This window comes from Trematomus bernacchii, unplaced genomic scaffold (assembly GCF_902827165.1).
Source record: "Trematomus bernacchii unplaced genomic scaffold, fTreBer1.1, whole genome shotgun sequence".
NCBI classification, from domain to species: domain Eukaryota; kingdom Metazoa; phylum Chordata; class Actinopteri; order Perciformes; family Nototheniidae; genus Trematomus; species Trematomus bernacchii.
This window is the reverse complement of record NW_022987689.1, coordinates 15,170,307-15,195,831: the sequence shown is the minus strand read 5'-3', so window position 1 is coordinate 15,195,831 and position 25,525 is coordinate 15,170,307. Positions and strand designations below refer to the sequence as shown.

Sequence of the window (25,525 nt, the reverse complement as noted above, 5' to 3'; positions counted from 1 at the left end):
CACAAACATAACATATTTCTTCATTTTATTGCAATGTTAACGCTGTTTAATGTTATGTTACAATTGGTTACATATGAAAATGCGTTGGACAGTTTCTTTACATAATTAAAGTTCTAATTTACACAACTTTGTACAAAAGGCATATTTGAAGTGTACAATCTAGTCTATTAATCAATACCTGTTCAAGTAGCTTAATTTATTATTGTATTTTGCATGTATAAAAATATATTTATGATTGTTGAGGAAATAAAGCTTGACTTGTAAACATATTTGTTCTCCGGTAGAAATATTATTCTGCATACGGATTAAAGAGGATTTTTAGCAAGAATACATACGGTGCAAATCATATAAATCAATACATGTATGCACAACAAGCGGAAAATTCATCGTTCAGCAAATACTGAGGACCTATAGTTTAATCCATTTGGAGCAGATGTTAATTGAAATGTGCTTTAGATGTAAATGTCAAATTTCCGCTATAGGGAATGGGAACCGCGGTGCATTCTGGGGCAAAGAGAAGCTTTAGGCAGAAACAGACAGTTGGTGTCTACACCTGTCTGTATTTTTAAAATATCAAAAATGTAGAGGCCCATGTCAAGTTCACAAACGGGGGGATACTGGACCTTCAAACCTACAGGTTCAATGACAACTATAGAGTCACACAGACAGGGGTAAGATAGCTAATGTTATGCTAACGAAATGTCGACTTATCATGCATCATTTATCTGCCAGTACACGTATGTGCGTATACTGCGATATTTCATGTTGTAAATCATATTCCCCGTTAAGTGGTTTGTGATGCTGTAGTTCAGCAATTATCATCACTTGCCGTATACAGTCAGCTACTTTAAAGTTTAAAGGGACTTGCAGTTCATGATGTCACTTTCCCATTCCCTATTCCCTATTTGTAGTTCCTTTCCCCTCAGTTTAACATTAAAATGACATTCAGAAAAATAGAAATGGCTCATTTTCAGGAGCACAAAGTTTTGATGGTATTTCCCTGAAGCTTTGTACTGGTCCACACTTTGAGTTTCTGTCGCAGTTACAGCTCCACCTTCCTCTCCATGCGTCTCTGTCTAGAAGAGGCTGTCCACGTCTCCCATCTCCACATACACACTCTTCAGCTGGGAGTAGTGTTCAATTGTCACCTGACCGTTCTCCCGCCCTATGCCTGTAAAGAAAAGGAAGTAGTCTCCACAGTGATCAAATCAGCTAACGACTCTTGTTTAGAGAAGGTTTTTTTATACACTGAAATTATACCAATAAAAACAAAATCGCCTGTGATTGCGTGCTAACCTTTATGTATACAGTCTAAGGTCCTAAAACCTGATAATGAGTTAGCATTTTACCACCTTTGGTTACCCCATCAACCTAAAAGTAAACCGTTTTTTTAACCTGCTTTTGGTTTGACTCCTGAAATAGGTTCCGTGGTTAACATCTTGTTTTATGATATGAAATATATCAATACATAGCCCATTTGTAAATCTCTGAAGCTTTTATGAGTCATAAAAACAACGGTGGCTTATAAGTGACTAAATAGGACCAAACATCATCACGCTGAACATTAGCTTAGCGGTGGTGATGCGCAGCCTTCTGATTGTGTTGTTGTTTGTTTATAGCAGAACGTTGCATGCTTAAAAAAAATCACAAAACGGTGTTAAAATGTGAAGAGTTTCCTGCTGAACAAATGGTGTAAGTATCATAAACGTGTGTTTGCCACATAGCTTAGTTTCTGCAGTATTTGAGAATTCCAATATTAAATCCCATTGCTTTTGTCGAGGGAGCTCCTGCGATGCTAACTTCCTGATTTGACTACAAAAACAGGTCATCACTGCAACACTCTACACAGCCTACAGTCTGTACCTGACATTTTGAAGCCTCCGAAGGGCACCTCCACAGGGGTGATGTTGTAGTTGTTGATGAAACAGGAACCAGCCTTCAGGTGTTCCACCACACGATGGGCTCGCTTCACATCACTACAGGAACATAAAGAAACAAAATCTAAAGGTTCAAAACAATACCTATTTTAACCACTATTTACCCAAGCCTTTGTGGTCTATCAATAGTTCAATTTTACTTTTTTGTCCCTTAACTCCTAATATTGCTTCTTTCGACCTTAATTGTTCAGAAAAGTTAAAGATAATAACCATTTAATTTTTTTTTTAAAGAAAAGATGGGATGGGAACTACAGCGCTACACTGCTGTCTTTTTTTTTTTAAAGTGTTTTGACCTATGATCGATACGTCTGCAAATATATTGCAATAATATGATGAGATGTTACTGTATTGTATTTAACACATTTGTTATAGGATAATTCTGTTTTGCCTAAAATAAAATCTCAAAAGATGTGGCTCATACTTCACCAACACCACTTTTTCAAAAATCTAATTTACTAGCCTGCGAGATTGCCCTGAATGTGTCACCACACCCACCTGGTGAAAACTCCTGCAGCCAGTCCCAAGTCGGTGTCGTTGGCTCTCAGCAGCACCTCCTCTTCACTTTCAAAAGACAACACGGACATGACAGGACCGAAGATCTCCTCCTTCACACAGGTCATCTCATCCGTGCAGTTACCTTAACGGGGACAAAGAGAAAGCTAATGGTGTAAAGTAACTAAGTACATTTATTCAAGTACTGTACTTAAAGGTCCCATGTCATGGCCATTTCTACTGATCATAATTCCATTGTTGAGGTCTACTAGAATAGATTTACAATGTTCAATGTTCCAAAATCACATTGGTTTCTCATACAGCATCTCTGTATAGTATGTGTATTCACTCTCTGTCCTAAACGGCTTGTTGGAGCTCCTGCCCCCCCCCTCCCTGTGAGCCCACTGTGCTCTGATTGGTCAGCTCGCCCACTCTGTTCTGATGAGTCCACCACCGTTACAGCGGAACATCAGTGATTATGTGTTACAATGGCGTTAGCAACTAGGAAATGACACCAGTAAGGACAAACAGATGAGAATGCTGTGTGGGGTCTGGGTGCCGTGTTGGCGGGACGTTGCGGGGCTCGCTGCTCCGCCCTTTGAGGCTCGAGGAGCTGACAGTGTGAGTTGGATTACTGGTATCGTTTCCTGGTTGCTGCGTGGGGTCTGCGAGACAGCGAGACATCACAGAGCTCAGCCTGAGCACACACACACTCACAGCCTGAGCTCCGAGTGTGTGTGTGTGTGTGGAGCTCCGCGCAGCACCGCGGCTGAGAAAAGATAAGGCTGAGTGAGTGTGTGTGTGTGTGTGCGGAGCTCCGCAGATTGGTCCATTTGGACCAATCCGTGTAGCTCCGCAGCGTTACGTCACTATGACCAGGAAGAAACAAATGGAAAAAGAAAAATCTCCAACGAGCCTTTCTGGGGCAGCATAGACAGGTCTTTTCTGTGTTAGAGTTTTACTCGCTACAGGGTGTACTTTGAGGGTTTGTGACTTTGCAGACCGTTTACATGCAGAAAAAGCTACATAACACACAAGGGGATGGGTAATAACCAGAAAAGCATGACATGGGACCTTTAAGTATCAGAATCAGAATACCTTTGTTCGTCCCACAGAGGGGAAATGTACATTGTTACAGCAAAAGAGAAGATGGAGAAAAAAAACTAAACCACTATTAGAGAGGGCATGCACATTATATTAAATAAGACCTGAGTTACACCTGGGGTAAAATTCACCCCAGCTGCACCTTTACCAGCTTTAAAAACACATTAATGCATCAACAATTATAATCAAAACTTTTATATATAATATATATTATTCTAAAATGGGCCAATCTGCATAATGAGGACTTTTACTTTTGGTACCTTGAGTATCTTGATGCTAATACTTTTGTACTTTTACTGAAGTAAGATTTTAATTGCAGGACTTTTACTTGTAATAGAGTATTCCTACACTCTTGTACTTCTACTTTTACTTAAGTAAAAGGTCTGAGTTCTACTCCCACCTCTGAAGAAAGCACAAACACTGATGTCACCTAAACTGCATTCAGATAGTGATGAATCCCCTTTGACTCCTGACAACATACTTTTAATTACATCTCCAAAATTGGGAGAGTAGTAAAATAGTGCGCCACACTTTCAGAGATCTTCTGAATGCATTACATCATGGAGGAATTTACAGAAGTCTTACCCAATACACATGGAGTCATGTAGTATCCTCCTCTGAGTTTAGAATCTGATGGGACAAAGGGTTCACCTCCGCACAGCACCGTAGCTCCCTGGAAACGGTACGATTAACGTCAAGGATATCAAAATTGTACTCGCTTCACACGAGCCTATGAGGACAAGCCTTACCTCTTTCTTTGCCTGGTCAACAAAGGACAGGACTCTCTCCAGGTGTGACCTGCTGACCAGGGCTCCCATCCTGGTGCTCTCCAACAGCGGGTCTCCTATCTCGATCGCCCGCGTCCTCTTCACCACCTCCTCCACAAACTCTGGCAGAATGTCCTTATGAACAAACACCCGCGTACCGTTGCTGCAGACCTGTGATACATTTCATTAAATCAAGTATGCTTCCATGCGCAGATTGGACATGAATATACAACATTCAAACACACTATTTACCTGGCCTTGAGACAGGAAGTTGGCCATGAGCGCTCCCTTCACAGCGTTCTCCACATCACTGTCCTGAAAGATGAGCAGAGGAGATTTCCCCCCCAGCTCCAGAGTCACGTGCTTTACTCCCTTGGATGCCATCTCCATAATCTGTGTTATCGAATGATAATACAAACAATTAATATTCCCATTTATTACCTGTATGTACCAGGATGTTTTTATTCAATATATCATGCTAATAAAAGCAATACAAAGTTGACAATTAAATTCATTTTATTGTCAAACTGTTTAAAAAAGTGCAAAAATAAGACATAATGGAGATATGTGAAATGACACCCCGATAAACTATCCAAGGCTTAAAGTAGGGGACGCTAAACATAAAAAATGTACAATATATATTACTAACACATCGGGATTTGGAGAGGTCATGTATCGTACAGGAACATTACAAGCTAAACAAAACTTAGAGGGGCCTATTCTGCTCATTTTCAGGATCATATTTGTCCTCTGTGCCTCTACTCGGACATGTCTCCATGCTTTAATGTTCAAAAAGCTCTTTATTTTTCTCATACTGTCCGTCCTGCAGCACCTCTTTTCACCCTCTGTCTGAAACCAGAGCCCAGTCTGCTCTGATTGGTTAGCTGACCGGCTCTGTTGTGATTAGTCAACCACTTAGAGATGTCCCACGTACACTGTGTTGGAGCGCTAGCCTGAGTGTTACGTAGGGATGTTCCTATGTTACAGAAGTAAACAAAGGAGTCCAATGGAGGCATTTCAGGCAGGGGGGGGGGGGGGGAGTGTGGGGAGAGAAACTGTTGGATTTTAGCAGACCATTTACATGCACAATAACCTATAGAACACACTACAGGAAAGGGAAACCCCAAAAAACCACAATAGAGCTCTTTAATCAGTCTAAGGATTGATTTAGAACAGGCTAGATAAAATGAAGACGGAGACATGAAAGATAATAGTAGGACTTTCAGTTCCACCGTGTATAAAACACTGACCTTCTTTCCTGTGGGCACGCTCCCGGTGAAGGACACCTTAGCTACATCAGGGTGGTGGCAGAGCAGGCTGCCGGTCTCCTGGCCGCCCTGCACCACGTTGTACAGCCCCTCTGGAGCTCCGGCCATGGCGTAGATCTCTGCCAGCAGGACCGCCGTCACAGGGGTCACCGGGGAGGGCTTGAACACCATGGAGTTGCCTGTTTTAGATGACAGACACAAGATTTGAACAATGAGAAAAGGCAGCGACTGTGATATTGAGAACAAATCCAATCAAACATACTTCTTCACATATGCATGCACATATATTTTATATAAAGTTATATCAATTTAGACATGTTAAAAATAAATATTTGTCAAGGCCATTGGTGGCGCTGTGTCCTGTGCAGCTTTGCTTCCTGAAATGTCTGCTGACAAAAGGTTACGCCCACTTCTTTAACACAGCCACGGCTGGTGATATATTTTGATTTATTAAAAAAAACGAGAGGTGGTGTAAGGTCCAAAAGGGTTGTTTGTTTGCAGCATGCCATAGAGGTTTGAGATGCTTTATAAATAAGGCTTATCTTTACCAGGATGTAGTCTTCACTGTAAGGGGACATTTCGTAGAACCTCGTCAGTGAGAACAACTCTTTGTACAACGAAGCTCTATGAAAAAGCCCCAGGATTCTTGACATTCATCAGAAATGCTGCGATACTACGATACTACACAACTACCCACTGTTGTTTTTCACATGCAGTCTCGTCTTGTAGAATAAAATAACAAGAATGTGATTTAAATATTATAGCAGATCAAATGTCATTTAACATTTCAGCTCAGGTCTAATGTTAAACAACTGAGTGTGGTAGAGAAAGGGAATTAATGTGGTTTCTCACAGTTTTCCAACTATGTAAACACATTATACATAGCCCTAACAACAACAAAATAAGACTTGTTATATATCAAACTAAACCATTCTGAAAATCTATAACTCAACAAGGAAAAACTCACTGAAAACTGTCCAAAACTTAAACAAAATGGCAAATTCCAAAATGTAATCCAACAAAAATGTCTAAAATGTGACCCTGCTGTAGTGCCATCCATAGGTGAAGTGCCAGAACCTTTTTCAGGATTGCTCCGTGCAACTAGCATACAGTACCTAACCTGACATGTAACTGTGGCTTAAATAGCAGAGTATGTTTGAATGAGTGAGTTATAGCAGTGTTTGTCCAATAAGCCACATCTAAAAAGAAAAACACTACCAATTACAGAAAAACATTTCCAATATTTATCCAATAGCACAGAATTCAAGAAGGATTGTATGCAATGTGTAGAAGATGTTTGGTCCAATGTATAAAGTACTTTATAATGTTTTAACTTGTAGGTTTATCCAAACACAAAAAGGCTTTTGGATCTTCTTCACATATTAACACCACGCTTATGATTTTTGTAGCGTAAATGCAACTGGCAGAAGTAAAAAGCTAACGTTAGGCTAAATAACAAACAGACATAGTTGACCTTACAGAAGGAATGGTGTACATATGTTGTGCTAAAGCTAATTGTTATGGTTATTGTACAAGAGCTTTAATAGTCTCCGTTACCACAGGCCAGGGCTGGAGCAGATTTCCAGGCAGCGATCTGGAAAGGATAGTTCCAGGCCCCGATGCCGACGCAGACGCCCAGAGGCTCCCTGCGGGTGTAGGCGAACGATCCCCCAGGCAACTGCACATGCTGGCCTTGAGACACGGAATATAGGTGACATTTTTAGGATTCACGTTTCAAAGGTGCAGCGTACATTGGAATGTGTTGCCTAAGCATTTTCTCTTACCAACACATACAATATGACAGCAGTACTTCTCAGGGTTCAGGTTGAGTAGATAAATAAATGTTTAAATAGATCTGAGTCATATCACAGTAACGGTGTCAGTAGTTTTATATTTTTGATTTGTATTGTTGTGCTAACATTTTGATTATGTTTCAGTTGAATTCCAGTTTTTATTGACTATTTTTGTTGGGGTCAGATATTATGTTTCAGAAGTACGGAGATAAAAAAACATACAGAATAAATGTTTAGAGAACTTTGTAGGAATGGCCATAACCTTAAAATCTTTAGATGTGGGAATAACCTCAAGTTCTCTTACACTACTTCACAGAAACTAAATTGAGGTGATTAACAATAGACCTGCGAGGAAGAGCTTGGTTGAATGTGATTTGATTGAGTACAATATATCATGTTCTTGTTATTAAAGTGTAATAGACAATAACAACAGGGAGTATATTGTGAAGTATTAACATCTCCTACAATTTCATGTCTGTTCGAACTCTGTGGAATTTTTTTTACAAATATTTATGATCTCTCCTTTTTTTTGGTAGTGATATATTACACCAATAAACCTAAAATATTTTGATTTTTTTTACCCAATCGATATAATTTGAGCTTAATGTTTCTTAAATCATATCGCTTTATTTCATTTTCAGTTTAATCACAATATTTCTCACTACATTTTTAAGTTAAACTGCTAAAAACCCTGGTAAAGCAACATCTTATTGGTGGCTTTCCACTAAGTGATTATATAGTTAGATATTGAGTAAAGTGTCTTTCTGTTTATTAGCTACTATATTGGTCTCGAGACCCTCCACTTTGTAAACTGATATACGGCACATATTTTGATTCTAAGAGTAAATGTTCCTATTCTTATTGTCCTTTCATTTTTGTATATTTATATTTCTTGTAAACATTTATTTTTTATAATTATTTTTCAACTTAATTCCTCCTATTAGTCTAGCTGCCAGCTCACAGAGTCCTGTTGTGAACCCGGAAATGTTGAGATCCCAACGGTTTTATGAGAGAAGTATATAGTACGGGTCCCCAGCACATAGAAACTGCCAGATGCTAACTTGCATATGTTGGGCAATTTAAACAATAGGCATAAGTTGAATTTATAAGCAGGAATTACTATTATAGCCTTTTTGGGTTGGATTTAAAGATTTAGAGGACTCTGGATAATTTGTATTGGAAAGATTGCCTATTGATTCGAAGAAAGGTTGTCCACAGTAGAGATAATAATTTGTATCTTGTGCTCTCTATATCCAATGCTCGCAACACTACTCATGGTAGTCATTGTTTACATAGGCTATAATGCCATTCATTTCAATTAACGCAACTTATGCTAACTGTGCAAATTTCCCAACATATGCAGGTTAACATCCAGCAGTTTCTATGTGCTGGGGAACCGTAATATACATTTCTATCATAAAACTTTGGTGTACTCAACATTTCCTTGTTCACTAAGCTGGCAACTGGACTATATTGTGTTTACACCAATGTAAATTACTTACACGAGTAAACATACTGGGCAAAAAAACCTGATTCTGATCGAAAGTGGGAAAACACGTAAGTAATGAGCGAGTTGTATTGTACCAACCTGCCAGAGTGGTGGCCAGCGCTGCATAGTACTCTATACACAGTCTGGCCGAATCCACATCCAGACGAGCCTCTGTGATGGACTTTCCGTTGTTGACTACTTCAATTTCAGCTATCTCCTCTCTCCTGCGCTGTGCATGAAATCCAGGGTAAGTGTTACACATCGTGTTTGTGTAATCAAACAGCTCAGATCCATAACTGGAGTTACAAAACAGGCCACTCTTTCTTCATCAAGTACAAGCACTCTGTGACCTTTTAGGGAACCAAATTTGACCTACAGTCAAAATACTCTCTGTTAGGGCTGCATGATTTAAAAAAATAACTAATTGCAGGTATGGGAGGAACTACATTTTTGCAGTCTTTTCATTTAAAAAAATGAGTAAAATGTGATTTTGTAAGAGGATCTGTAGCAAATAAATGTTTTATTAAGTCTGATAGAATACTATTCATAGGCCGGGATATCTCTGCAATAAAAAAATACTGCATTAAATAAATAATATATATATAATAACAGATATTCTCCTTCCTGCGACTTGAATATTGCACTAGTCCATATGGCGATTACGATAAAATGTTAATTCATTATGCAGCCCTTCTCTGCAACAGTTCTTATGTCATCTGGGCAAATGTACATATTCTAGTAGCAGAGACTGAATAATAATAATTTGGAGAAAATAAATTAAGAAAAACACCTCAATGATGTGAGCAGCTTCTATCATGATCTTCGCCCTCTCCATCCCAGACATTTTGCTCCAATGACCAAAGGCAGACTTGGCAGCCTCCACAGCCTGATTGACATCCGCCGCACCACACGGCTCCAAAGGGCACAGGACTCGCCCTGCAAAGTGAGACACGTGATGGTAATAACAGTTAAGTACACAGGTTATAAATAAAATAGCATTTTCTACTTTGTTAGGCCATGACTTGTTCACATAGTATGCACTGGTTCAGCCATCCTTCAATACATAAGGAAATTAAGTTTAGGCCTGGACACCACAGGATGTAACGCACTGAGAATACAGCTTAGTTTTTACACTGTCTTTTCCAATGAGAGGCAAAATAAGGAGCACCATTCCGCCTGATGAGTGGGCTGCACACAAGCTGTGCTCAAATGGAGTCACGAAATCTGAATTAAAACAAGGAACCCAGCCAGACAGAGCATTCTAGCAGAGCACTTTTTACAGTGAATTCTAACTTATTCAGTTGGTTTTAAATTGGGTTTTATACAGATACTCTATAGATATTTATATTTCTACTGTTGATATGTATATAGTAACTGATTATGTTTATTTTGGATCTTAATGTTGTCCTTTTTGCTTATTTCTTAAAGGTATTTGCAATGCATTGTAAACATGCTGCTGCGACAAAACAAGTTCCAATTTAGGATCAATAAAGTATATCTAATCTAAACTAATCTATAACTAGGTTTTTAAAAACAAAGACTTGAAGTTAGTGCAATAAAAGGCTGACAATCAATCAGTACCTTTCCTTATTTTGAGGTTTGTTGTCCTAAACAAGCTAAGAAGGAAATGATCCAGCTGAATGTGGCTGACAGGTTGACAGAGAAACCCATTTTAAGTAGCATTTAAATCAACAAGTCTCTGCTGTGTAATAAGGAAGTTATGTTTAATAGCCAGGAAGTGGGAACTTTTTATCTGCTCCACTGACACTGCTCAGGGTCAGGGACCATTCAACTGGTTGCACAACAAAGGTGCCATGTGTGGCTTTTTAAGAATAGGCATGTTAATAATCACACTAGTGTACTTTTGATCTGAATATCAAATAATTGTGTGTCTCACCTGTTGCAGGTTCGTAAACATTTTCCTTGTTGCATTTCTCTTGGCTCGTCCGTCGTTTCCCTGCCCAGAAGTTTAGCGGGACCTTGATGTCCACTGATCCCGAAGAAAGGCACCGTACAGCGGCTGCGAAGGGAGGGACAGCCGGCCGCCGCAGAGACGTAGCGAGCCTATGGAGCATGCTCAAAAATGGCTCTGTTGCTCCAAGTTTAGCCGATAACTGAAACATATACATTCTGTGTGTAAATGCTATGCAGACATTTCCCTTATCTAAAGCAAACCCGACTACATTGGGAAACGTCAAAAGCAGTTTTACTTCAGTAGCCTAGTTAAACATTCGCTTCAGCAAGTGATTCTGTAACAAGCAAGCTACTTTTTTCTCGTTTTGTATTGTTTGTCATTCACAACGTTTCACGAATATATGTAAGGATTGTCAAACTTACCTACAGGCTTCTTCCCACGCGTACTTTAAGTTTATGTATCTAAATAACGGTTTATGTAAAGTTCGTTATTTTTCTGATGAGCTACAAGGGGGCGGAGCAACTAATACGACCGTTGCTGGGAGTGCCATTGGTTGATGGGGGCTGGCGGACGTCAAAGCGTAAGAGACGATTGGTTATTTTCACTGCCAATCACAAAAAAGAAAAATGCAGATAATGTCTATAAATGTATATTTTAAGTCGAATATAAACAACGTAGATCACAGTTGACCCTTTAAATAAAAAATACATGTAAATAAATTAACTTAGAAACGAAAAAGCGGATAAATAAAGTGAATGTTGATGCTGTGGGAGGAGCTCTACTTCAATGATCTTCGAGCACAGCAGCTCTGACTGTACACTGCAAGCATGGCCGGGGACAGTGAAACACATCTTAGGGACCGTGGCGAGAAAACCGACGTTATCCGACAACCTTTTCTCATCGGTGTATCTGGAGGCACCGCCAGTGGCAAGGTTGGCATCCTAGCTAGCTAAATTGACGGTTTTTGAGAATTGTCAGGGTTCAGTTTTGAGCTAAATCACAGCCAGAGGTTAGCCGGCAGCCGGTGGCTAGTTGGCCGCGTGGCTAAAGCAACGCGACGTTGAGATTTGATTGACAGGTCTCTCCTCTATTTAGCCATCGTGTGCTTGTACCTCTTGCACTCATGGCTGTAAACCGGCTGCTTTAATTTATTTCGTGTTTGTTCATTTTCCCTTTTGTACTGGGTGGGCGGTCAATTTAAACTACGTAGAAACACTGTTAGCCCACTTAGCTGTCTAACATTAGCTGAATTCCATCACATTCTAGCATTACTGGTTGTGCTAACGTGAAACAATAGCTACTGCTAGCCCTATTCTCCATAGATAGATAGATAGATAGATCGTACTTTATTGATCCCAAATTGGGAAATTGTCCATGCTGTTAGAACTGTTCGTACACATTTTGAACCACACTAATGAATGTCGAGGACATCTTTATGATAACACTGTGTACCATTTATCAGATACATGTACAGCTTGTAGCGTTAAGTGTGTTTTTAAGTTCAAGTGACCTGGAATAACTGCTTACGTGTAACACCGTTATAGATGTTAGTGTAATGAATCATAACACAGGCGCTAGCGGGAAATGCCATCTCTAAACATTTCTCGCCAATGCGCCCACGTCCTTTGTCTTGTATACTCTAACCGTATACAGAAAATCTGACTTTGAACCGTCGATTTGAGTTCTGTAAAATGTAATTATTCAAGATCAACTTCTTTATAAATTCACCATTATTTTAAAGAGCAAGTTAATTTTATTTTGCCGTTAAATGGTGATTTGCGCAGTAGTGCTGAACTTACGGTAGCACTGACGTCCTTCTTGTTCCAGTGAGAACACAGACGTGGATGTTATCGAAGACGTCATTGTTTTCCTTTGTTATGAACCGGGTGGAGTATTTCTGGCCTGACAGCGGTGAAAAAGGGACCTCGTGTTATCAAAGGACACCAGTTGAATTGATAAGCTTGACAAAACCAAACCGCAACAGAAACTAAAGTGTCTTATCCCGACTGTTAGTGGCTGTAACGGGTCTTACTGTGAGAGATCTAGGTAGCCTACATTATAGAATGAGACAAGAGGGGCTATAGCCCCGCCTCCCAACTTTGTCCCAGATACCAGCACGCTGGCAGCGGGCCTGTGTTGTGCTTCCCATAGACTGTGTGTGTGTGTGTATATATATATATATATATATATATATATATATATACTTCCTGATAGCCCCACACAAGGGACTGGAGGAAGGAGTGACTGTAGGGATATGACGCCAGACAGGACCAGCCTTACTTGGTAAGATGACAGCTCATTGATTAGACGATGCCAGCTTGTGCTTCCTGGTCTGTAAGCAGACTCCAGCACAGTATGCCTGGAAAGAGAGGAGGGCAGCAATGCAGATTCAGCACTTTCATTCGCCCTCTGCTTATGCCTTTCTCAGTTATCACAGAAAAGCATTTATTTGTGTTCCATCGGTATTGAACATTTACATTTTCCTTTAAAAAAAGTGCCATGTAAAATAAATGACCAGCTATAAAGTGACTTTGCTAAAATGAAAGCAATTATTTGATGTTTATGACATCTTCTTAATTACAGTTATGGCCTTAGTGGTGCAGGAATGAGTCCCAGAACCTGGAAATAAGTAAGCCTTTTCCACATGAGCGATAGCTAACACGTGGCTAAATGAGACCTTTAAACACCAAGCTGAACAAGAGTCCGCCTTTTAGCTTAGGAGTGGTGACATGAAGTCATGCAACCGTGATGCAGGGCCTAAAAAAAATCATAAAAGTAGTTTATATGTGGATAGTGTCCAGATAAACAAACGTCTAAGGTATTGTATGAAGTCTAAGTATCATGGATTGTTTGCAACCGATTTTCGGCAATATTCTGAAATCCAATGGAAAATCCCATTGCTTTTTGTCGAGGTAGCCCTAGCAATGCTAACTTTTTGAGTCGCCCTACTAAAATACGCCATCACTGCACAACTCTATTGGATCAAGATTAAATATGGACTGATTATCAGTCAGAGAATTGACCCTTTGATGCCACGTCCTGTGAAATTGTTGCAAATAAAACAACCACCCAGCTCTAAAGTGGCTGCGTCCAAATTCATTGTATTTTAACGGAGACAAAGACAACAGAGCCCCGTGTATCTGCCCAGTCAGCACTGGGTATGAGATACATTTAGTTGTGTAGGTCAGCGGGGCCAAACATGGGGTGGTCACTTTGGGGCATTTCACTTATCGTTATTTGTTTCCGCAGTCGTCGGTATGTGAGAAGATCATGGAGCTGCTGGGCCAGAACAAGATCGACCATCACCAGAGGCAGGTGGCCATCCTCAGCCAGGACAGCTTTTACAAGGTGCTGACCCCGGAGCAGAAGGCAAAGGCACTGAAGGGCCAGTTCAACTTCGATCACCCAGGTATGCCCACATATGGTGAAGCAGCTAATGCACTTCTCTAGACTCAGTATATCACCTCCACCGGCCCGCAGCATGCACATGTTTGCTCTCCTTATCACAGTTTGCAGTTGCCTCAAGTACTTTTTAAACAATTTGAGACCAGATACGGAGAGTGGGTTAAGTATTGACATTTTCAGACTTCTACCAAATTAGTTTTGTATGTAAATGCAATCATTTGTGCAATAAGTAACAGCTGAGGCTGTTTAAGCGTAACGGATTCTTTTTTAAATGAGGCCACGGTGACATTTAATTGCTTATTCATACAAGCAATTGGGCTTGTGTTCAGCAGCATTTCTTCCAGCGTGTTTTTGGCAGATGCACTGACTCCATTTTTGGTGCCCAACTTTGCCCCCTCACGCTCCTGCTTCCTTTCTCAGCTGGTTTTAAATCCCAGCAGTCAGCAGGCCTTTCTCCGAGACAGCTGCTGTACGGCTCACAGACTGAACCCAACACCTGTTACAGGAAATGGATTCCTCGCTTACTAAACATGCAACGCGGGATCGCACATGTCCATAGGCGCACACAAGGCCGGTTTAACTAGGGCTCAGTAATATGACCTTATGAACATCCAAGCTGATAGTTTGTCTTTTCTTTTTTCTCAGATGCCTTTGACAGTGAGCTCATAATGCAAACACTCAGGAAGATCCTGCAGGGGGAGACGGTCCAGATCCCATTGTATGACTTTGTTCATCATTCCAGGTAAGCACCTCACTGAAGATATACAAGAACTGGCTCCTGAATAACTTTGTGGTGTGTGTTGTGTTTAAAACCCGGGAATTAGTTAGCCTTTAGCACTACTGACTTCCCTTGTTTTGAATTGAAATAAGGTCTGTGGCTAACAAAAGCTTGAATAAGACTACTAAAATGAATCACGCTGAACATTAGCCACCTTTAGCTTAGCGTTGCTGACGTGAAGTCATGCGACCATCATGTAGTTTGTATATAGCCTTACGCTAGCTATTTACTTATGGCGATTGCATTAACGCTTCAATTATTATACCAGTGGGGTAATTATGTAACTTGTTGGCACCAGTCCAAGTGTAGTCGCTGACGGACATGAGGGAATCTCTTCCATGTTTGTGTTGTTCCAGGAAAGAGGAGTTCATCACGGTGTACCCGGCTGATGTGGTGCTGTTCGAGGGCATCCTCATGTTCTACTCTCAGGAGATCAGAGATCTGTTCCAGATGAAGCTGTTTGTCGACACGGATCCAGACACACGGCTCTCTCGCAGAGGTGTGTAGTTTTGAGAAGAGCCCCTCCTTCCTGTTTAGTTATTGCATTGAATGGCTTGTATTCATATTTGTGTGTGATATTCTCTGTTTCAGTTCTCCGAGACATCAGTGAGCGTGGCAGGGAGCTGGAGCAGGTGCTGGCTCAGTACATCACTTTTGTGAAACCAGCCTTTGAGGAGTTCTGTTTACCAGTAAGTGATGTGCCGGCCTTACAAGCGCCCTTTAGTTTTTGGAGTAGAGCCTAACTGATACACTGGGATGCCAAACATTACTAGCCAATATTAGCTTCAAGTTTTATGTTGGTTTTAATGTATTTCATCCCATGTAAAACAAGAAATGACAGCACAGAAAAGCCAAAGATGTGTTTGAGGTAATTAAGAAAATGTCAAAATACGTTGTTAGTCCACCAGGGAGCACTGATTGCTTAAATAAATATAATTCAAGTGTCCCGATTCTATACGAATTCTATCAAAAATGTTTGTATATATATTTTGTGTTATTAATGAACAACTACTTGTTGATAAATAAATGACTCCTAAATGTTAAAAATGCATTTCTCCCTTCAATAACTCTTTCTCTATTTCTCACAGACAAAGAAGTATGCAGATGTGATTATTCCACGAGGAGCAGATAACCTTGGTATGGATTTGTATTATACAGTACATAGACACTGCCTTCGTGTTGATCAGGCTCCTATTGGTGGATAAGAGGATTTCCACAGATTTAGCACATCAAAGTCAGTTTACAACCGTGTAGAGTTAAATAAACATCAGTTGTGTTTAAAGACGAGTTTAAAAATGATGGGGTAAATCTGGTGATTTGGAGGCTACATTAGCTGCTATAGAGTGGTGCAGGAATGAGTCCTTAAACCCGGAAATGAGTCGGCGATTTAGAACTTCCGGCTTTCCTCATATCAAGGGAAAATTTACAAGTTATTCTACAGCATACAATACGTCAGAAAATACCTGACTCGAGAATGGCTGACGTTTTTACGCGTCTTCAAAGCGGGAATTGCTAACAAGTGTAGTGTAGTTTGTATATAGCCTTACGCAAGCTATTTACTTATGGCGATTGCATTAACGCTTCAATATCATAACAGTGGCGTTAATATGTGCAGATTATCCTGCTGAACTAAACGTGCCAGTATTGTAATCGTGAGTTTTCAAGAGGCTTTAATTTCTGCTATATTTGGGGAAAACATAAAAAAAATCCCTCTTTTTGTGTCAAAGTAGCGATGCTTACTTCCAGGTCATCCTGCCTCAATTTTTATATATTCTTTATAACTGTCCATTGTGATGAATCGGTTGAGGACATTTTTCAAGATTTCTAACCATATCTCTCTTCCTCATTCCCTGCAGTCGCCATCAACTTGATAGTACAGCACATCCAAGACATTATGAACGGCGGACCAAGCAAGCGCCACAACGGCTGCACGAACGGCCACGTTGCCCCCCGTCAGCGGCGGACCTCGGAGTCCAGCAGCCGGCCTCATTGACCTCGTGGCACCTCTCTCACGGGGCGGAGAGGGGTGTGGGAGCTGCCTGTAAATAATGCCTGTCGGCATCACTGTATTTAAGAGGGGAAAAAAAAGAAATGCAAAAATAATTGAAATGCCTTTTATTATTATTATTATTATTATTATTATTATTATTATAATAATGACTACTCATGTTATTGGTTACCTTCATTGTAATTGTTGATCATTTTTTTCAGGAGGTTTAAAATAAGTTGTTGTGATGGGTTTAAATGACCTCATGCATTTTTCCTCCCAGATTGCTTTTTGTTTTTTATGTATCCCCCGCTGCTCCATGGAGTTTCATGCCGCTAATGAATAAAAGAGGGGAACCCCCCTTTTTTTCCTTTTTTTTTGTAATGACTGATAAAACTTGAAGCCGTAATGCCAGCGGGAGTCTGATAAATGTTTGGGTGTGTTCCAAACGATAAGGATTTGAAGAAAACCAGGATTGCAATGTGTATTTGTACTGACAATCTATGGGTGTCTTTCCAAGCCTTTCCTTCAGTGTTAAAGATGTGTCATTCAAGTGTCCATCACTGACTACACACTACATGATTTTTTTAGTACTGATTCTCACGTGCGGATTAATGTGACCACCAGACCAATAAAGCCTAAGGCTGGAAGGATCAGCTGACTACTGTATTAACCCAGTCTAGTGTTGCGGGTATTGTTACACTCTTAATGAAAATATTGATATATATCCCAATCAAAAGAAAGCAAACAAAAATGTGTGAGGTTAAATTAACTATTACAAAAATGTAGATATGTGAATTTCTCTATAAAGTCCCTATTTTTTGCTGGTTTTTCTAGCATTCACATGGCAAAAAAAAGCCTGCAAGATTATGATATGAAATATATACTCCGGTTAGGAATACCATCATGATATTAAAATGCCAGACAAAGGTGTTCGATGCCACAGCTATATTAGTATTCCCCAGTGTATGGCCATTAACCACCAAGACCTACCGCATTGCCTCAGGTTAATATGTACAGCAAGTATCCACAGTAGGGGCCAGTTTCCATTCTTTAAGTTAAAGATACAATAAATAAAAAAAACTGTTGAATCAATTTTGTATTCCATGTGCTGTATTTGTTGTGTATGGTGTAATTGAATGACTGATTTGTACCATGAGATTTGTACTGTATGGCTGTTGCATTGTCACGTTTTTTTTGATGAATTGTGACAGATTGCTTGGTGTTCAATAAACTGATGCAGCCGAATTTCCTTGTCTGAAACGTGGGATTATTTTGTATCAGATGCGTTGATGAGATTTTCATACACGTGTGAACGCATCACTGGTGTAAATGCGAACAAAGGACAATTCTTATTGAAATCATATTGAAATACAGTATGTTGCAATGACAGCAATAAGTAGGTAATTGAGCGCCAGTGTCCACTAGAGGGCGCAATAGGCTATTAGAGTAAAGGTCCCTTTAAGTGCTGACGGATATGTGAGTATTTGGATGGTGGTTATCGTCCCATATAACTAAAAACCAGAAAACAATACATACCCGACAAGCTAGGCTTAGCAAAAACTCATGGTTGACGTACTGTATGCGGTATTAAATGACAAATAAGTTATTCTAATACAAATAAATAAATTGCACGTAATGTAAGAACGGTGAACGTTTCTATATTCTTTTTCTGCTACATTTTTGCCAAGGCAACGCTATGCTACTCGACTTCTAGAACAAAACAGCCGTCGACACGTTACTATTTTCACTCACTACTTTGTCATGTATTCATCCCAAAAGCCAACACAATCAAAAAAATAAACTCCTTCCTTTATGACTCAGAAGCCAGAATTTACGAGGGGTACCTGAAGACGGCAGTAGGGGAGATCCAAGATGGTGGTATGTGTCACCGTAGCATGCTTCAGATGTAAACAATTAAACAATTTAGCTAATATTGGTGAATTTCAAACTATTTGTCTCTCATTACAGAAATTTGGACTCCAGTTCAAAGCCACTTTGGAGAATGTCACCAATGTGAAACCATTAGGTGACGACTTCCGGTGGTTTCTAAAGGTAGGATGGCTGTCAAAGCTAGCATGCGACTTTAGTATAGTATTATTAAGTATTTTATTTTCCTCTCTGTTTTCGCGAATGTTGTACACTTTATCCTGCTTTTTGTAAACGTATTGCATTTTCACCCTACGTGACAACTAAATATGGGAACGCATTTACATGACAAATGTTTATTTCGTTTTGTTGTCACTATTCACTACTAACCAGTACAGTATGTGTTACAGCTGAAGTGTGGAAACTGCGGAGAGATCCCAGATAAATGGCAGTATATAACCCAAGTGGTAAGTACATTTGTTAACCTTTAGTGTGGCAAACTTTGCACACGTATTCAACCTGTTTTTTTTGTTATTCCTCAGGAGAGTGTGCCACTAAAAGGAGGAAGAGGCAGTGCCAGTATGGTGCAGAAATGTAAACTCTGTTACAGGGAAAATTCAATTGGTATGAGAAACTCACACACTATGTGACATATATTTTTTCTGACGTAAAATCTCTGGTGGAAGTATAACTTGTAAACTGTTTCTTTTCCTTACAGATATCCTTGGAGATACAATCACACCGTATAATGTAAGCAAACATCTCATGCTTGAAAATTCTCAAATAAAAAAATCTGTAAAAAGACAGAAGGATTACAAGCAAACCCTGTTTCCATGTTCCTATGGGTACCTGCCTTTTGTTTTAAGACAAACAAAATTTTGAACCAATTCCTTTTTTTCTGTAAGTTTTGTAACCTTTTGTTTTCCTTTCTGCAGTTCTTAAAGTAAAGTCACTCCTTAAGATCATATCATTACTCTAAACACATGCAGGACATTTGTCACATACATTGGTGAGTGCTTTTTCTTTCAGCTGTGTGGTTTTCTTTTTTTGTTTGCTGGGTTAAAGGCAGAGAACAGCGAAAGATTCAAGACGATGGTGCAGTTTGAATGTCGAGGTCTGGAGCCCATTGACTTCCAACCTCAAGTAAGACACATTTTCACAGAAGAAAACAAGCACAGATTACCAATAAGATAAAAGGGATAGGTCAGATATTTTGAAGTTTGGTGGTATAATGTCCCCGTACATAATCAGTTATAGTATGGAAGCCAAGCGACATACTGCTGTTGACAGAAGCAGCAGCAAAAAATAAACAACTAAAAGGAAGGGTCACCTAAAAAATATCAATACGAGTTTAAATGTACGCTATATTTAAATGTTTTGGATTGCTTTAACTTGCATCCATTAGTTGTTTATTTGTGTAATTATGCTACTTTTTGTCATTTAGATTCAACAAAGTCACAGACACAAACTCACTGATTGAAGCAGCGGTAGACCAGGTTCCCTTGTGTTATGCCAGGTAAAATGACTGTTTTTGTCAATGGAGTCGGTGGATTTGGCGAAACCTTAGATGGAAATAATGGTTTGAGTTCCCCTTTGGAAAGGGATATCTGACAGCAAGGTAAAGGGGTAAAGCACTTCAACTGCCTTGATCCACAGCAGTGTAACTCCAGTCTTTTTCTATTTACAGAGGAAGTCCTGACTGCTATGTATTGTAGGAAATACATTGAATATGACTAAGTAACCCCACTTCAAAACATCTGAACTATCCCTTCAATAAAGTTACATTCAAGTGTCCATGACAGTGAGTTAGCATACACAATGTCAGGACCCCAAAACCCCATCATTGATTTGCTTATTTACACCTGTTTAATTGGCCCTGGTAATATGCAATATGCAACCTAAATTGGTTGAAATGGAATAATGTTATTAGATACTCATTCGTGCTCTCTGCTATGTCAACATATTTGCTTTGGGAAAGAAAAGGATATGTTTCCAGAGTCAGAGAGTTTACTTAGGCAAGGCAAGTTTATTTATATAGCACCTTTCAACACAAGGCAATTCAAAGTGCTTTACAAAAAATGAAAGACATTAAGAAAATGGCATTTAAAAACAGTCATGTTAAAGGGGACCTATCATGCAAAATGCACTTTTGTACGTCTTTTATACATGAATATGTGTCCCCGGTGTTCCAGGGAACTCACCAAGTGTCAGAAAACACAACCCTCTCTATTTTCCTCCATACCCAAATCTCTAAAAAAGGGGCTGCAACGGATCTGATAAAAACTGATCCAGATTTGAACACTTTCCTGACTTCAGGACAGTGGCGCTACGGCTATTGGGCCAACTCCACCAATCAGGAGGAGACAACCACGGCATTGCCGTTCGAAAGCGCTGGAGACGTTGTAGTACATATGCCAGGCCTCTAGATGGTGCTGTTGCTCACAGAATCAACCCTTGCTAAAAACAGATCTAAAAAATGTCAAATTGAGCAAAATGAGGCATGGCTAAAATGCATGATCTGTTTGGTATTTTGAAAAAAAAAAAGTATAAATATGCCTTATATAGGTATGGTCCTACACTATATTATTCAAATATAGCATGATAGGTCCACTTTAAGGTAACACAATCCATGAACTGAACTAATGTCATGTGACTCTTCTCGATTTCTATGAAACCCACTCCAGGCTGGCTTCGCAGCACAGGGGGCAGAGTCTGGAACAAAGTTTCCGGAAGTCAACCTGCTAGAAAAAGTAAGGAGGGAACAACGCGTTCCTCAGTGATTGTCGATTTTGTTTATTCTAAGAGAACATTAGACTTAAAACTACATATTAACCACGGTACTGCATTGTTGGATATCTTTCAGTACTTATTTAGTTACTGACTTTTTAATGTATTCCACTCCTGCTTCTGTCTGAAAATTACTTTTAATTTTGCCAACTGTATTTACAGATTGTGAAGGCCTCTTTCATCCCTGCTACTTTTAAAATACTTGCGTGAATTTCAGGACTGGACAGACTACGATGAGAAAGTCAACGAGTCGGTGGGAATATATGAAGTCACACATCAGTTCATCAAGTGTTGATGTCATCATGCGCGAAGCCTCAGAGGGGGAGTTTGAACACTACAGCCAAATATCCTCAGGCCAATTGCTAGCATCAAGGATGCTTCATATGCTGAGGTTGGATTGATGATGAACATTAAAGGCTGTGGAATGATACCACAGCGTGTCCATACACATTTTGGATTAATCGACATGTTTTTTTCACTGCCTCAATAAAACTGAAAGGTGTACATTTTGAGTTAAGCTTTTTCTTTGCAAATGTGAGTGTCACGTTTAACCTGTTAAGCCCGAGAGACCCCGGTACCGGGGCACTGCCGCAACATCTTGCAGGAAACAGTGTCTGAGGGCATGTTCATTTAATAAACTATGAATGTTTTATATCCATGTAACGGGAAGAAACTCATCTAACTGATCATTTTTTATTATTTTCAAAAGAAAACCCACAATGCTAACACTGAGCCTCTGAATTAGCAACGAGCGAAAAATGCTAACAGATTACTGCACCGAAAATCACTCGCAAAACCTTATTATTTATCTTTTCTCCACATCCATGACATCGATTCACATCGTGAGGTGACACAGAATCGATGGGTACCCTCATTATCACTGAATTATACGAATTTGCGACGTTATAAACAAAAACAGACATCAAAACAGGTGACGCTAGGTAGCTAAAAATGCTAACATTCTTACCTTGGCTCTGTAGTCTCTCCAAAGTGGTCTTCAATGGCATTAAAACGATAAAAACGCTGCTGAAGTTAATCCATAGGTTAATCCAATGTGTCTGTGTCCCTTTGAAATGATTTCTGATAATCCATGAGCAATAAAACGGATAATCCATGCTTTTACGTTTCTAGATGTCAGGGCTAGACTGTAGCTTCACTCTAATGCAAAATTACATGCGCAAAGCCCCCACCTTTTTGTTTCACAATGAGTGTGTGTGGGGGACTCCCCCTTCGATTCTATTGGCTCTAACGGTCAGAAAGAGGTGTCAACCATCAAAATCGACCAATGGGTTCCAGAGATAGGAAAAAAAAAAACATTTCCACCCAAATCACCTCAGAGGTGGAGTGTTTTTGGCTAAACCTCTCTAAAAAGGTCAAATGTCACTTGTTTTGCATCAATCTTGATACAGGGTACTTATTATATGTTGTACTTTGGATTCTTAAAGCTTTTAGTCTACCTTACCATCATCCAAGGGTAGTTTTCACTATAAGTAAAAAAGAATTTTTGGACGGACACTATAATTTACAGTTTTTTACAATGTAATATCTGAATTTTCTTTAAAATAAAAAACATCTATTTTGATTCTGACTTTTCTACATCCAACTCACAGGTTTATCATTACTTTGAGAACAAAGATTATTAATTTAACCCTTTTAGAAGGGAAGATATGGTCATTTGTTCTGGGAATGTCATTTTCGAGCCTGAGACCTGAAAAACAGGCTCAGGGCTTAACAGGTTAAAGGGGACCTATCATGCAAAATGCACTTTTGTACGTCTTTTATACATGAATATGTGTCCCCGGTGTTCCAGGGAACTCACCAAGGGAATACTCACCAAGTGTCGAACATTTATCTGATGTCAGGACGGAGGAGCTCCGCCTATATGGCCAACTCTCCACCTATCAGGGGAATGAGAGGTTGCCGTGGCATGGTAACAGCATGGTAAAATGGCTCGTAACTCGGCCCCCTCCTTTGCAGGGGGGCGTGGTCAGCTGCAGTGCATGCAAAGACAGGGGTGGAGGAGAGCAAAATAGAGTGAAATGAGGCATGGCTAAAATGCATGATCTGTTTGGTATTTTGAAAAAGAAAACGTATAAATATACCTTATATAGGTATGGCCCTACAATATATTATTCAAATATAGCATGATAGGTCCACTTTAATTATCAGTAGGTGTATTAAACCAATATACAAGACACAAAAAAAGCCCAGAACATCATAAAAAGGCTGAAGAAACTGAAATGTCTTTAAATTAAGACTGATCAAAATGAATGATTTACATCCCAAATTGTGAAAATGCACGACTTGAGCTGATAAGAAAGAACAGAAGATGATTGTTAACCTGATCCTGATCTACCTGACGGGCAGACCCCAGGCTGTGCGGGTGGGAAACATCACATCCTCCACCCTGATCCTCAATACTGGAGCCCCTCGGCCTGGTACGGCAGCTTTACCGCCCTCAATCGTAAGGCTTTACAGAGGGTGGTGAAAACTGCACAGCACATCACCAGGACGGAGCTGCCATCCATGGAGGACCTTTACTCCCAGCGGCTCAGGAAGAAAGCCCTCAGGATTACAAAGACCCCCATTATCCCAGCCACAAACTGTTCAGTCTGCTGCCGTCTGGCAGGCGGTACCGCAGCATCAGGACTAAAACCACCAGACTCCGAGACAGTTTCATCCCACAGGCCATACAACTATATAACACCTGAAGTTGCACTATTTTTATTTTATTTGTTTGTTATATGTTTTTTTATATATTTGTTTTTATGTCTTGTAAATTGCACTGTTGAGGAACATGCGATCTAAGTTTTTCATAGATTACATAACTACACCGTAGTTGTGTACATTATATGGCAATACAACTTTGAATCTTGAAAAAACGAAGGAGAAGAAATGAAAGAGCTCTCACTCTGTCAGTATTTCATGGTACCGTGAGCTGTCCAGAAATGTTAATCAACGTAAAGTGGCTGGGAAAGGATAGAGTGGCGAAGTCCCTCCCCTTCCGGTGGACCTCCATGGGACCTTATTTCGGAAAAATTATGTATTGAAGTCAATGGAGAGAGAAAGATTATCTTTCGATCCCGTTTGAATTGTGCCACGAATTACACATATGATGTTTGTCAATTTAAAAGATAATTTTGCAAGTCAAAAAAAAAAAATGTGTCGTAAACTGTGAAGTAACACATTTGTTTGTGTGAAACGCTCAATGAACTACATCTCTGGTCAACAACACACGTCACCAAGATGGCCGTCACTACTGTCTTGTCAACAAAACGATTGACTACCCTCACTATCACCACAATGAAACACGTCCTGAAGAATGTCATGCAAAGCTGCCTGCCTACCTTCCTTTGATTCTCTCTGAACTGCCTGGTCGTTTTAATGTTTAATGTCAACCATTTGTGCAGATAGCATGAAGTAGAGAAGATCGTTGAAGCTAGCGTTAGCGTTAGCATTTCTCCCCCGGGCTTAAATTGTGTATTATAGAATGATCACACCGGTGACAGTACTCTTCAAAGGGTTCACGAAATATGACTACTACTCTTACTGTTTAACATTTTGGGTTACTTAATGTTACTTCATGTTAAGGCTAATAAAAATGACAAGGCTGTAATGCTAACTAACATGCTAGCTACTAGCTAGCATGATCCAGACACTGCTGGTCCTTTCATCAGACGGGAAGCGAAAGAACGAGCAAGACCCATTGCTGGTATAATAACAACCTGGTACTAAGCACACAGGCATCTTGTTAAAGTTATCTTATTTTAGCCAGCGCCATATAGATAGATTCTATCTATATGGTGCTGATCTTAGCTATCTCTTAGTGGAGGAAAACAATTGTGACATCACTTACGCGACTCTGGGATTTGTAGTCTTTCTAGTTACGTATTTTTCATAGTCTTATATTTCAACAGTTTTACGACAAACTGTG

The 25,525-nt window shown here is 39.8% G+C and overlaps 3 protein-coding genes across 6 annotated transcripts; 2 read left to right on the top strand and 1 right to left on the bottom strand.

Moving 5' to 3' along the window:
- Nucleotides 1–8: 8 nt before the first annotated feature.
- aldh9a1b (aldehyde dehydrogenase 9 family, member A1b) lies at nt 9–12,926 on the bottom strand. 3 transcript variants are annotated; one of them, XM_034137713.1, is made up of 12 exons: nt 12,565–12,926; nt 10,748–10,964; nt 9,641–9,786; nt 8,950–9,079; nt 7,126–7,260; nt 5,551–5,747; nt 4,553–4,693; nt 4,283–4,471; nt 4,119–4,206; nt 2,433–2,574; nt 1,864–1,976; nt 9–1,171 (listed from the first exon to the last, which is right to left on the bottom strand). In XM_034137713.1, the coding sequence occupies exons 2-12, from the start codon at nt 10,923–10,925 to the stop codon at nt 1,077–1,079; spliced, it is 1,554 nt and encodes a 517-aa protein (XP_033993604.1). In that variant the 5' UTR covers nt 10,926–10,964; nt 12,565–12,926; the 3' UTR covers nt 9–1,076. The 3 variants fall into 3 exon arrangements, with proteins under 3 accessions (XP_033993604.1, XP_033993603.1, XP_033993605.1); XM_034137712.1 differs by lacking the exon at nt 12,565–12,926 and adding an exon at nt 11,188–11,279; XM_034137714.1 differs by lacking the exon at nt 12,565–12,926 and adding an exon at nt 11,192–11,210.
- Nucleotides 11,567–17,753, top strand: uck2b (uridine-cytidine kinase 2b). The gene is made up of 7 exons (XM_034137716.1): nt 11,567–11,697; nt 14,015–14,174; nt 14,816–14,912; nt 15,305–15,447; nt 15,540–15,637; nt 16,037–16,085; nt 16,805–17,753. Exons 1-7 carry the CDS (start codon nt 11,593–11,595, stop codon nt 16,939–16,941), a joined length of 789 nt encoding a protein of 262 aa, XP_033993607.1. The 5' UTR covers nt 11,567–11,592; the 3' UTR covers nt 16,942–17,753.
- A 989-nt stretch (nt 17,754–18,742) lies between these two features.
- On the top strand, nt 18,743–22,103 carry czib (CXXC motif containing zinc binding protein). Of its 2 annotated transcripts, none has more exons than XM_034137852.1 (8): nt 18,743–18,816; nt 18,907–18,990; nt 19,215–19,271; nt 19,347–19,428; nt 19,523–19,554; nt 19,870–19,947; nt 21,489–21,554; nt 21,809–22,103. In XM_034137852.1, exons 1-8 carry the CDS (start codon nt 18,811–18,813, stop codon nt 21,884–21,886), a joined length of 483 nt encoding a protein of 160 aa, XP_033993743.1. In that variant the 5' UTR covers nt 18,743–18,810; the 3' UTR covers nt 21,887–22,103. The 2 variants fall into 2 exon arrangements, with proteins under 2 accessions (XP_033993743.1, XP_033993744.1); XM_034137853.1 differs by having other exon boundaries at nt 18,760–18,816; nt 21,754–21,860.
- The last annotated feature ends 3,422 nt before the right edge of the window (nt 22,104–25,525 follow it).